This window comes from Tupaia chinensis, unplaced genomic scaffold (genome assembly GCF_000334495.1).
Source record: "Tupaia chinensis unplaced genomic scaffold, TupChi_1.0 Scaffold000146_1, whole genome shotgun sequence".
NCBI lineage: Eukaryota > Metazoa > Chordata > Mammalia > Scandentia > Tupaiidae > Tupaia > Tupaia belangeri.
Genome location: NW_006159616.1, coordinates 11,123,178 through 11,137,253, shown reverse-complemented (window position 1 = coordinate 11,137,253; position 14,076 = coordinate 11,123,178). Strand labels below are relative to the sequence as shown.

The 14,076-nt window shown below is 41.0% G+C and overlaps 1 protein-coding gene across 6 annotated transcripts in view; it reads left to right on the top strand.

The window, feature by feature from the left end:
- Positions 1-14,076, top strand: part of VPS13D (vacuolar protein sorting 13 homolog D) — a 323,690-nt gene that overhangs the window by 127,664 nt on the left and 181,950 nt on the right. For all 6 annotated transcript variants that reach the window (XM_006145295.3, XM_006145292.3, XM_027770624.1 and 3 more), the window contains 5 exons: positions 1,251-1,403; positions 4,598-4,733; positions 6,716-6,763; positions 9,449-9,599; positions 9,786-9,996. In XM_006145295.3, the coding sequence (XP_006145357.1) occupies positions 1,251-1,403; positions 4,598-4,733; positions 6,716-6,763; positions 9,449-9,599; positions 9,786-9,996 (699 nt within the window). The remainder of the gene's footprint in view (positions 1-1,250; positions 1,404-4,597; positions 4,734-6,715; positions 6,764-9,448; positions 9,600-9,785; positions 9,997-14,076) is intronic.

Here is a 14,076-nt window from a genome sequence, read left to right as displayed (position 1 = left end):
CCCCCCAACCCCCCCCTTTTTTTTTTTTTTTTGAGAGGTTTTTGCTGTAGGGCGCATGCGCTCGCCAGACAGACAGACATAGACAGAAAGCGAGAAATCACCCCCCAGGGAGGATGGTCACGCCGCAATTCCTTCTCCTCCATTCTCCTCTCAGGATCTTGGGTATGGACGCACACGCGCCCGGCGTGAGTTTTAAGCCACCAGGTCTGGGACATGAACCGCAGTCGACTACGTGGGAGTCCAGCGACATAGCCATTACGCTGACTGCTGGTTCCCTCGATCCCCTTCTCTTTTAAAATAAGCTGTGTATGGTTATGAAACTAAATGTTTTCCATTTTTCTTTCAAACTGCTTTGGACAGATTCCTCATTCTCCTGTACTCTCTGAACAATGATCTTCCTTATCTAAAACACACTTTAACCCAGATGGAATGGGGTGGAGTTGGAGAGTTTACCTAGTCCAGGAACACTTTTCCTGACAACTCCCTGCCTGTTTATAACTTGGCTCAACATTCCAGTTACAGTGTCATTAAAACAGGGATCTTTTCTGAGGATTGTGTCTGTAGGTGATTTTATTTTGTAAACATTAAAGAGTGAACTCACATTAACCTAGGTATAGCCTACTATACCCCTAGGCAATGCAGTATAGCCGCTCTGTGCTCCTGTGGTACCACTGTCATCATCCGGCCTATCACTGACCGAATGTCATCCGGTAGCGCGTGACTATTTACATTTTCAACACAGATGTCACTAGGTGCTAGGAGGTTTTCAGCAAGGACCTCTGTCCTCTGGGTCCATTGCCAACCACGGCATTGTCACTCAGTGTGACTGTAGGTGGTGGTCTTTCTAGCTTAGGTAACAAAGTACGTGACGTGAGCAATAGCCCACTGACTTGAAACCACATTTTCTCTACCTCTATGCTATCATAGAGCTCTATAAGATAAATTCTTCGGTTTAACAGTTTGGGCATGTTACATTTTAGCTATTCACTTCTATACTATTTTAAATACACATACTCTAGTGACGTGAGGTAAGTGACTATATGGTGACAGCCTTCAGCTGTTTCTAAAATAGCAAACAAAGTTGTGATCGAGCATGAAGATGACTAGTCGCTGCCCTTTTAGGTCATGCTTTGTAGCCAGGTTAAGCGCAGCGAGTTGAGTTCCAAGGGGTTTCTGCTCTTCAGCACAGAGCTCGTGTGGGAGGGAGCTGGGGACGAGGGCCTAGCTGATCTTGTCTTATTTGGTTCTAGGGCTGCGCTGTCTCACAGTGGGAGTCCAGGGGTGGTTCCAGAAGGGAATGGAACATTTCTAGATGATGCTCACAATGTTAGTGAATGGCGAGAAGTCCTCACAGGTGAAGAGATTCCTTTTGAATTTGAGGCAAGGGGAAAGTTAAGACACAGGTAAAGTATGGTTTATTCTTTTCCTTAAATAATAAAAAGTAGATATGAGTGATTGTTCCCAGTGTTTTGCCCTTTCACTTTTCTTTATTAATGATCTTCATATTTTATTTTTAAAAGGAATTTTTGAAAATCATTGTCCCCTCTTAAAAATATAGACTTTTTTCCTATTTTGGAAATATTTTTCACTAGTTATTAGTTTGTTGACATGTGACATGATAGCCTGTGTGTTTCACATGATTTGGTTGAAGCATAGACAGATTGTTAACACTCAAGTTCATTGCATCCTGGCCTGGTTTTCACAATTCAGTGGTAACAGTATTTCTTTTTTAAAATTTACTTACTTCTTCTATGAGTGAGAAAGAGAGACATAAAATTCCCCACAAAGTCCTGATGCTATGATCTACCCCTGGCCTTCTGCAAGCCCTGGATCATAGGCAAACACATGCTCAGTGGACACAGGGAGGTCTCTACTTGAGCTGGAAACCTGCCCATGTGGAGTTGCCTTGCAGAGCATCATGTATTATTGCTGAGCCACTGGCCCTCCCTGATGTGATATTCTTTTCAAGCCATTGGGTCTGGGATTTGAACCAACAGTTAGCCATGTGGCAATCCATCACCCTAGCCACTATGACTCCTGCCGCCCCCTGATGTGACATTCTTAAAAGGTTCTCAAAGCATTCTGATATCAATTTTTATATAGAAGCTGGATTGCGGTGCCTTGGTAACAACGCTGTACTCTGTAAACCACATGGAAAGGTTCCAAGCTGGCATCTAAAGACCTCCCTGATATACTGGCCACATGCCTGTTATCTGTGGCTGGATGAAGCTGGGGTTGATAGCAGCATCAAGGCTCAGTTTGGAGTGCCGTCTGCCTCTCTGTCTCCCTTTCATAGAAGAAATAAATAATAAAATTTAAAAATATTTAGTGTACTGTGTGCCACATAGCACTTTCAGCAAGTGGATTGTTTCAGGAAGCACAAAACAATAATGATAAGATTGTTGTTTTTTTTTTAAAAAAAATCACTATGCTGGGCAGATGTATCTGGAAGCCATTTTAAAGTTTGCAGTGATGCCTGGTGAGCGTTTTTCTGTCCCTTCCACATTCTAAAGATAAGATTAACTCATCTAGGAAGACTGCTAGCAGATGTACTTTTTAAAAATATATATTTTTTTATTATTACTTTTCTTAAGTTTGCTATAGGGCATATGAGCTTAGTAAAAGGAGACAGAGATAGAGAGAGAAAGTGAGAAAGCAAGCCCAGGTTTGGGACTTGAACTGTGGTCTACTGTTTGGGGGTCCAGCACCTTAGCCATCATGCCACCTGCTGGCCCCAAGAATACATCTTTATTTTACTTTATTTTATTTTTTTTTTGAGAGGTTTTTGCTAGAGGGTGCTTGTGCTCACCAGAAAGACAAAGAGACAAAAAGCGAGAAATCACCCCTCGGGGGTTGGCCACATGGCAATCCCTTCTCCATTCACCTTTTGGGATCTTAGGCATGTGTGTACACGTGCCCGGCGTGAGTTTAAGCTGCTAGGTCTGGGACTCAAACCGCAGTTGACTACATGGGAGTCCAGCGACATAGCCATTATGTCAACTGCTGGTCCCCACCTTTTTAAAAAAAGACTTATTTATATTATTTATTTATTACTATTATTATTATTTAATTTGCCATAGTGCACACATGGTCACCAGAGAGAGAGAGAGAAGGCAAGCAACCAGGTCCAGGACTCGAACTGTGGTTGGTCATGTGGGAGTCTAGTGCTTTTACCACCACAGATACACTTGGCCCCATAGATACACTTACATATCCAGCCAGAGGATTGGAATACATGTGAAAAAAGATTTTATCTGGTTGAGGTCATAAGATACCTAATAAAGTGTCTCATTATTTCCAAGCATTTTTAAATAGAAGGACTATCCACTGGCTAGCAATAGGATAAGACTTAGGATTTTAATAGATTTAGATTTTAGTATTTAGGCCTGTTTGTTTTTACTCTGAGCTGAAATTAGAGTGTGGCTTTAGCTTTCTATAGTCATATGCTTTTCAGGGTGCGTTGTATCTGAAATGTGCTCCTCCTGAGTCAAGCATTTTTCCTTTGACATGTCTTTGTACCCACATATGTTACTTCTGAGTAGGGGCAGAGTGGGGGAAACAGTTTTGAACATGTGGGTCTCCAGGGTTTTTACAGAAAAAACAAGTTTTTTTTTGAAAAGTCACTATGCTGGGCAGATGTATCTGGAAGCCACTTTAGAGTCTGCAGCGATGCCTGGTGAGCATTTTCCTGTCCCTTCCACGTAGTTCTCAGAAGAGCTAACTATAGATATGCTGGCGGTACAGTATTTCTTAATAGGCACTGCCTCTGTTGTATCAGAAGGGTTGACCTCATTGTCATTTCCGTTAGTTTCCATGTTTTGTAACTCATTTCAAGTCCCACTGTTCTGCCTGAATTCGTCAAAATAAATGCCTTTTCTGGCTTTCTCCCCTTTGGCATGCTGTACCCTACTCTTGCCTCCCTCCCCCCCTTCCTGTCAGCCTCAAATCTAGTTCCCCATTTCAGGCTTCTGGCTTGAATTAGGCAAAATCTAAAATAGAATTAAATGTGCAATTTCCTCCTGTTCCTCCTGTTCTGCCCACTGCCTTCTGCTCCAATTTCAGCCAAGCACTTTAGCCCTAAAACTCTGAGGGCTGTGTCTCGAATAACCCAACTGTAGTCATGTAGGGCTGAAGCCAAACTACCGAATGTGGTTGTGAGAGAAATAAAATAGTCAACAAAAGAGCGGAGGAGAAAGTTGTTTTTGTGCATTTCTAAGTGTACGGTTATGCAAGTAATTTGCTAGTATATTTTTACTGCCCTATTGATATGGTTTTTACTGATGTCATTACTTTATAAAGGTTGGGACGGGGTTGGTGGTGGAAAGACCTGGGCTGGTGTTCAGGATTTGCATGGCTTGTACATTGCAGAGTAAGTGCTACTCTTGTTCAGGCTTTTCAGATCTTACAATTTGTATTGTAAGCATAAAACTGGTTAAATTGCTCTCTTGATTTTCCTTGCATTAGGTAATCCCCACAAGGTTTAGCTAGTGGGGTTTTTATGTCATTATATTGTAAATCAGATTTGAGTCTTTGCTTCTAGTTTCTTTCCTTCTTGAGGTTGTGCTTAATATCTTTTTTTCTGTGTTCTGCCTGATAGACACACCCATGACCTCCGGATTCATCAACTGCAAGTGAGAGTAAATGGCTGGGAACAAGTGAGCCCAGTGTCTGTGGACAAAGTCGGGATCTTTTTCCGATATGCAGCTCCAGATAAAAATTCATCTTCCTCTACGGTGTGTGTTCAGTGACTCGGCTGTGTGTGGTTAAGGTGCTGGATTCTACACTGCCCTTGACAACCAGGCAGTCAGATGGTTAAACCTGTAATAACCTTGCTCTAGTCAAATTTTCTTGTTCTTTCTGTCCCCTCATTCTAGGAAGAAGCCTTAAGATTTTGCATTCGTAATCAATATAGATAAGCCAGACAAGGGTTAATTTCAGTAGAAAAATAAGATTTGGAATGGACAGAAACATTTGACTTTGCCTGTGTAGATCCATTTCATCCTTAGCAGGCCTGCCTGGCAGTTTACTGGTCTACCAAACATGAGCATTGGCTTTAATTCACATATTGTTCTGATTCATTTACGTACTTCCTGTTTTGTTCAGTTTTTTTAAATTTTATTTTATTTTTATTGCCAGTGGATGTGCGTGATCACCAGAGGGAGAGAGAGAGAGAGAGAAAGAGGAAGTGTCCCCCACCCCCAGTGGGGCATGGTTCCCATCACAATCCTTTTTCTTCCATTTCTCCATCTGGTCAGGATTTGGAGCATGCATGCACACACACCAGCATGTTTTTCAAGCCTCCAGAGCTGGGATTTGAACCATGGTTGACCATGTGGTGCTACAAGATCCCCCCCTCCACTCCCCTTTTTTGTTCTTTTTTCTTTCTTCATGGTAAGAGTGAATGTCCACACATTTGAGACATTTGAGAGAGAGGGAGTAGAGCACCCTCCACAGGCTCTGGTTGTGCCATAGTCCCCTTACTGTAGTCCTCCATCCTGTTATTATCAGTGCACATCCATCCTCACTTGTCTCGGGCTGATCAGGCCAGGGACTTGGACCATTGTTGCCACGTGGGACCCAGCGTCTCCTGAGCAGCACATTAGCACTGCGCCTTGGAGCTAACCCATATGCTACCTGTTTTACATTTCTTTTTTCTTTTTTTTTTTAAAGGTTTTTGCTATAGGGCGTGTGCGCTCGCCAGACAGACAGAGAAAGACAGAGAAATCAGACAGAAAGCGAGAAATCACTCCCCAGGAGGAATGGCCACGCCACAATCCCTTCTCCTCCATTCTCCTCTTGGGATCTTGGGCACGCAGGCACATGCGCCCGGCGTGAGTTTTAAGTCACCAGGTCTGGGACACGGACCGCGGTCGACTATGTGGGAGTCCAGCGACATAGCCATTACACTAACTGCGGTCCACTTTTTTACATTTCTTATAGTGCTCCTCTTTGATCCTTCTAGCTCTCTGTCTCTAAATCCTTCTGTGTGACACAGAGATGACCATTGTCATTTATTTTCTCATCACACAAGCTCTGATATGTCCTTGCCCTAATTTTACCCTCATCTATAGCCCTGGGGGTCAGAGGGCTGCCTTGGGAATGGTACAGGTAGAAGCTGGCGTCCTAGCTGAAGTGGGTGCCCTGCTGTCCTTGCCCAACAGGCATCCATCTTTATAGCGTAGTCTCACACACTGGGCTGGGAAGTGACCCCCAGTGATGAGGAGGAGAATGCAGATCTGCAGAGCTAGTGCAGGTGTCCTCCTGTTTGCTTCCTCCATGAGAAATGGTCTTGGAGAGAACTGTTCCACAGGCATACATTTTCTCTGTTGCTCTGTTGCCCCGAGGTTCTTCGAGGAGGAGGTGGACATGTATTTTAAGGTTGCTTTCTGCCTAAAATCATGTTTGGTACTGAAAAGAGTAATTCCCTTCACAGGTATCTCTCTGTTATATTGATAACGTTCTGGAGTAATTTTGCATACGCTGAATGAGTATACAGAATGAATATTTGTTCCACGTATCTTCCAAGAAAAGATGTTTTATCTTTGTAGTAAGACTGCTCTTCTAAGCAGATTATTGGGTTGTTGGGAAAGTCATGATGCATTTTTGCATAAAAATATGCCATGACTTTCCCTATGACTTAATACATTGTCCTTGAATTTAATGATTCCCAATATCCTAGGCCTTTGCTGACTCTAACTTTCGGAATCTTTCTCAGATTGGCAGCCCCAGCAGCAGAACAAATATTATACATCCCCAGGTTTATGTAAGTATGATTTTCCTGTTGTCATTGTGTTTATTTAGTATATACATTGTGCCTGAACTATACATAGTTGGATATTTCTTGACAATCAGATGACTTAATAACATATAGGCGATTGGAATTTATCTCTCCCTTTTTAACTTTCACAGCTACCTCCTTTTTCTAAAATCATGCAAGAAAATGTGCCCCCTAACTTAGTGTGTGAGATTGCATAGTGTAAGGAAGGAAGAGCTGGGCTGGCAGGTGGTGAGGTCGCTATCACACTAGGTTCTGCAGGCTGCCTGCATGGTTCAGATTCGGACTGTGGCTTGAAAAATGCACTGAGTACATGCTCAAAATCCTGAGAGAATGGAGGAGAAGAGATTGGGGGGTAGCCATCCCTGTGGGGGAGGGGAGTATCTCACTTTTCCTCTTTGTCTGTCCCTCTTTGGCACGCACACACACCCTGTATCAAAACAACAGAAAGTTTTCAGAATTTTTTTTTTTTAAATAATTTCTTATCCCTGAGAATCTTAAGTTTTGAGATGTAAAACTTCAGTTAGGCCCAGAGGCAGCATTAGCAAGATTTCAAATAATTCTTATTGTCCTTTATTCTCTTGGTGCTTTGTTGGAGATGGGTCAGTAGGAGCCAAAGGTCTGATAATGATGTATGGCTAAAATTGTGTCCTTCTAAAAGCCCCAGAAAATTAGAACTTGCCTTTTTATTTGGACTTCCTGAACATGGAGCTCTTGGTATGATTTTCATGTTTGGTTTAGAATGTTAGTGGAGCTGGCAGGTGGCATGTCCATTAAAGTGCCGGATTCCCAAATGGCTGACCAAGGTTCAAGTCCTGGACCTGGCAGCTTGCTTTCTCACTTTCCCTCTCTCTCTTTCTCTGTCTCTCTCTGGTCAAATTGAAGAATAATAAACAAATAAAATAAAGTAAATAACTAAAAAGGAAAGAAAGTTGGCACAAAGAAAACCTGAACCTAGTGGCATTTGTTCCTCCAGGTAAAAAAGCATTGCTCAGTATATTCTGGACACTTATTTGAAGAGTAATAATTTCTAAAATTTATCTTTAGTGTATTTAACGTGGAATTTTATACTTGAAAACATTTTCTAGTCACATGGTAGTAGCGCAGGACGTGTACTGAATGTGCGAGTGGACATATGGAAAAATAAAGTGGTGCTGCAACTCAAGACTGGAAATGAAGGATTTCTCTCCGTGGTGTTGCTTTTCTGTACCTCAGGGTCCTGTTTATGGAACAGTGACTGTTACGTAGAAACTATTCCTTTTCTTTCTGTTGGAAAGAAAGATAAGTTTGTTTTTAAAGTTCTTTGAAATTTTTTCTATAGGCAAGTCAATGAATAGTGTATGGGCCTTCAGAGTAATTTTTTTTTTTTTTGAGAGGTTTTTGCTATAGGGCGTCTGCGCTCACCAGAAACACAGAGACAGAGAGACAGAAAGAGAGGAATCATCCCCCAAGGGGGGTGGCCACCCCACAATCCCTTCTCCTTCATTCTCCTTTTGGAATCTTGGGCATGCACGCACATGTGCCTGGCATCAGTTTAAGCCACCAGGTCCAGGACTTGAACTGCGGTTGACTACATGGGAGTCCAGTGATGAAACCATTATGCCAACTGCTGGTCCCTAGAGTAAATTTTATACCATTAAAAACAAAAGTTTTTCTTTTTTTCTGTGAAAAGCATACTAATACAGATGACTCTTTCTTATACACTCTGAGTTTTACAAAGACAAATTTTAATCTCAGAAGACTTCCTTCTTTTTTTCTGTTTGTATGTGGGCAATGTCCAACCCATTGTTAGTTTTCAAGGACTGTTTTCTCAATTTAATATTAATCTGGAAGGCAAATACTAGAGAAGGTAAATCATTTACTGTCTTGCAAAGTCCTGCCTCAGTGTTTCTAATTTTAGTTGCTTTGGATCTTTATTTTATTCCCCTCCAGTAGAGCTGAAAACAAGTCTTGTCCACAGTTTCCATATAAGGTCTGATGTGTAGGAACCCAAGTGCATTGTGAATGAAGGATAACTTCCAGTAGATGACTTCCTTACCAAATTGCAGGAAGTTTGGAAAATTGCATAGGTTGTTACACAATATTAGGTAAAGTTCTTTATAATGTGTCTAGAGGCCTAGGACTGATTCTTCTCTGTGACAGTCTGTGTGGTGTCATATCTGCGTAGGTTATTTTTATAGAAATTTTTAGAACTGACTGTTTTTAGTCAGTATATATTTACAAGATGTTTACTTCCTTTAAAGCAAAATGGTTTCAAACAGTGTTTAGTGACTAATTTGGGGCAAGCCAGTGGTGTGGTGGTTAAGGCAGCTTGATTTCACATGGCTGACTGCATGGTTAAAGTTCCGGGCCCAGAACTTCAAAAACACACTGGGTGCATATGTGTGTGTGTTGAAAAATCTCAAAAGTAGAAATGGAGAAGAATGGATTATGGTCTGGTCATTCCCCAAGGGGAAGTACTCCCCCGCCCCCATTCTCTCTCTCTTTCTCCATATGTCTCTCTCTGGTGAGTACACATGGCTTCTAGCAAATTAAAAAAAAAAAAAAAAAGACCAATTTCACTCAAGTGCTGTAGTAATATAAAGATGCTTTTTATTTAAGCATTCTGGTTGGTGTTGCTGTATTTTGTTGTATTTTCAGAAGCACCACTATTCTACTCTCTCTCTTTCACAGTTTTCTTCACTCCCTCCTGTCCGAGTGGTCTTTGCAGTGACTATGGAAGGCAGTGCTCGGAAAGTAATCACCGTCAGATCAGCCCTCATTGTGAGGAACAGACTCGAGACACCAATGGAACTGAGACTGGACAGCCCATCTGCTCCAGACAGTACGTTCTGGTTATCTAGAGTATAGCACATGCTCGATAAATACTCCCTGGCTCTCGTCATGCCACTTTAGTGGGTATCTTTCTAGGCAGTCAGTATATATGGCGTGTCTTGCTTTTGTCCTGAATTGTCTGTCTTTGTGGTGGAGAGCCATTGCCTGAATGTGCTAACACTTATTTTTCTGGCAGAGCCAGTGGTCCTTCCCGCGATCATGCCAGGGGATTCATTTGCTGTGCCCTTACACCTCACTTCTTGGCGGCTACAGGCCCGGCCCAAAGGATTGGGTGTATTTTTCTGTAAGGCTCCTATTCATTGGACCAATGTAGTGAAGACCGCAGAGGTTTGTAGCAGCAAGCGAGAATGTCATTCTATGGACACAGAAAAAAGCCGATTCTTCAGGTACGTATGACCACTGCCATGGCACGTAACTTTTGCGTTTCTTTGTTCCTTGTGGCTATTAGTATTCTTCCTCTGTGACCCTTGGTGATTGAGCTGTGCTTATTTAAAATCCCAGTCTTAAGTCCTTGAGTTAAGAGTTCACAGAGGGACCAGCAGTTGGTGTAATGACTATGTCACTGGACTCCCATGTAGCCGATCATAGTTCAAGTCCTGGACCTGGTGGCTTAAACTCACACCCGGTGTGTGTGTGTGTGTGCCTAAAATCCCGAGAGGAGAATGGAGGAGAAGGGATTGCGGCATGACCATCCTCCCCTGAGGGGTAATTTCTTGCTTTCTGTCTCTGTCTCTCTCTGTCTTTCTGGCAAATGCATGTGCCATATAGCAAAAAATAAAAAAAAAATCCTCTAAAAAGAACAAAATGAGTTTATGGAAACTTGGGGACCAGCAGGTGGCGTGGTGGTTAAGGCACTGGACACTCCTACATAGCTGGCCACGGTTTGTGTCCTGGACCTGGTGGCTTGCTTTCTCACTTTCTCTGTCCGTGTCTTTCTCTGGTCAAATTAAAATAAATGAATGAATAAATCAAATTAAATAAGTAACTCTTTAAGAAAAAAGTTCACGGAAACTCAAATTAAATTCTCAAATGGGATACATTTTTGCATAGAAAAAAAATACATCATGCTTTTTCCCACAACCCAACGTTTATGGGAAAAACAACCAATAAGCATACTACTCATGCATAAGATTAGAAATTTGTATGTATACATCAGCATAAAGAGAGGACACATAGGGTGAGGGTGGAAAAAACAAAAACCAATCAGTTCCTGTTTCCAACTTGGGAAAGTAAATCATGGAGCTAAGAGATTTAAAAATCATTTGAATGACAGTTCATGAACTAACAGTGACTTTCTTGAGGATTTTGACAAAATTGTCTTTTTTAAAAAAGAATTATTTTATTTAACTTTATTCTTTATTATCATTATTATTATTACTATTATTTAATTTGACCAGAAAAAGAGAGAGATAGTGGGAGAATGAAAAAGCAAGCTACCAGGGCCCTGACTCAAACTGCAGTTGGCCATGTGGGAGTCCAGCGCCTTTAACCACCATACTACCTGCCAGCCCCTACAAAATGCCAAACCATTTAAACTACTGTTTCCCCTTCTGAAAAATATTAAGTAATATGTTACTAGAATCAGTGTTGGAAAAATACTGGATTATTACTGTTAGACCATAATAGACTTAGACATTAAGCTTACTTCTGTTAGAGATTATTAGTTTTAAGAGAGGTACGAGAATAGTCAAAGAATTCAAATAGAACCTTTACCCAGATTTCTCAGTTGTTAACAGACTAACCTAAGAAATAGATAAATAAACAGCCATAGTTGGTGATTTTAACATTTCCTTCCATTAATTTATAGAACAAAAATGACAACTCTAGGTCGTACATTCTTTTCATGTATTTATGGAACATTCGTCAAGAGAAAACATTTACTGGGCCATAAAGCAAAGCTCAGTAAATATTTAAAGAATTAAAACCGTGTAGAATATATTTCTTGATTGCAGTAGAATTAAACTAGTAATAACAAGATGCCTAATAAACCCCTAAATACTTGGAAATTGAACAATATATTTTTAAACAACCCATGGGTGGAAAAAGGAATCACAGAGAAAATTAGAAAATATTTTTTAACAGAGCCTCAGTAAAAAGAAAAAAAAAAACAGACATATTAAAACATGGAGAATGTGGCAGGTGGCATTGTGGTTGATGTGCTGCATTCTACTTGGCCAACTCCATGGTTAGAGTCCCAGACCTGGCAGCATGAACAGCATGCCAGGCACATATGTGCGTGTGCCCAAAATCCCCAGAGAAAAACAGAGGAGAAAGGTTGTGGCATGACCAATCCCCCGTTCGTGGGTGTTTTCCCATCCCCCCCCCCTCCGCCCATCTCTGTCTCTGGTGAGTGCAATCACCTTATAGTTAAAATATCTGAAAACAGTCAAAAATAAAAAGGAGGATGCAGCAAAAGCAGTTCCTGGGGGAAAGTTACAGTTTTATTGTTAATATTAGAAACAATAATAACATGTAAAAGCACTGATTGAATTTTCCTGCTTATGACGTAGAAGAAGAGCAAATTAAGCAAGAAGAAATAAATAGAAAAAAATAATAAAAATAAAGGTAAAAATCAATGAACTGTAAAACAAAATAACAGTGACAAAATTGACTTTTCAAAAATATTCATTAATTTGATAAATCTCTAGTAAGACTGATCAGGAGAAAAGAGAAAAATTACCAATATTAGGAGATGTTATTATAGATGCGACAGACATTAAAAGGATAAGAAGGTCGCAGCAGGTGGCATGGAAGTTAAGGTGCTAGCTTCTATATAGCCAGCTTTGTGGTTCGAGTCCTAGACCTGGTAGTTTGAGGATTACACTGGGGGATGTGTGTGTGCACATGCCCAAAATTCTAAGAGGAGGGTGGAGTAGAAGGGATTGTGGCATGGCCAGCTCCTGTGAGAGGTGATTTCTCACTTTCTTTCTCTCTCTCTCTCTCCTGAGTATATGTGCCCTATGGCAAAAACTGAAGGGGAGAAAAACGATGAGAAGGAGAAAAGAGTAATTTTATGCCAATAAATTCGACACTTAGCACCTTTTTTGAAAACACGTATTATTTAAATTGATACAAAGAAGAAATAGAAAATTCAAATATTCTGATATGAAATAATAATAATTTATTTTAAAAAAGGTTTCCTAGCCTAACCATGCTGGCACAAGTGGGAGGATGCAAAAGTCACATGGGAGGCCCAGGTTTGGTTCCTAGTCTGTCACAAATGGGCCAGGAACGATGGCCCATCCTCACTAATTAGAAGTTTAGGGCAGGAGGATCATGAAATGGCAAGACCCTATTAGAAATACCTTTCTGTCTCATAAAAAGAAAAACAAAAAAAGCTTTCCCACGAATAATATTTTAGGCCCATATAACCTCTGTAGTGAATTATTATTATTTACTTTTTTTTAGAGAGAGACTTTTGCTATAGGGCATGTGCACTCACCAGAGAGGCAAAGAAAGACAGAGACAGAAAGCAAGAAATCACTCCCCTGGGAGGATGGCCATACTGCAGTCCCTTCTCCTCTCAGGATTTGGGCATGGATGTACACACACCCAGTGTGAGTGTCAAGCCACTGGGTTTAGGACTGGAACTGCTGTTGGCCATGTGGGAGTCCAGAGACGTAACCGTTACTTCATCTACTAGCCCCCTGAATTCTACCAGACATTTAAAGGAGAAGTAATTTTAGTTTTATGCAAGATCTTTCTGAAAATAGAGGAGGAGGCAATAGTTCCTAACTAATTTTATGAGACTAGCCTATCCCTGATATCAAAATCTGATACGGGTACTATAAGACAATTCTGAACCAGTGTCCCCAGTGAAGAAATGTAACTATCCCCAGCAAAATATTACTAAATAGAATCCAACAAGTGGGATTTATCCCAGAAATGTAAGATTAGCTAACTTGAAAATCAAAAAATGTAATTCACCATATTAAGAAACTAAAGTAGGGGAGAAAATCAGATCATCTCAGTAAATGCTAAAAAACAGTGTTTCTGAAAACAGAACATTTTCATGGTAATGCTCAGATCTTAGCTCACGCTGGTCTAACAAATACCATAGACTGAGTGGCTTAAGAACTGGTATTTATTTCTTATAGCTCTGAGGCTGGGAAGTCTAAGATCAAGGTGCAGATTCAGTTCTGAGTGAGGACTTCTTTCCTGCCTTGCAGATGGCTACCTTCTCATTGTTTCCTCATATGGCAAAGAGGGAAAGGGAGATATCTGGTCTCTTCCTATTCTAGGCACATATCCCCTCACGGGGTCCACGCTCATAAATTGTCTGAACTTAATCTCTCAAAGGCTCCACCTCCAATTACCAGTACATTGAAGATTACCATTTCAACTTGGGGATTTTGGGGTGACACAGACATTCAGTCCATATCACACAGCAAACTAGGAATAGAAAGGGAACCTTTTCATCTGTTAAAAAACATCTGTGAAATTGTTATGGACACTAGAACCAAAGT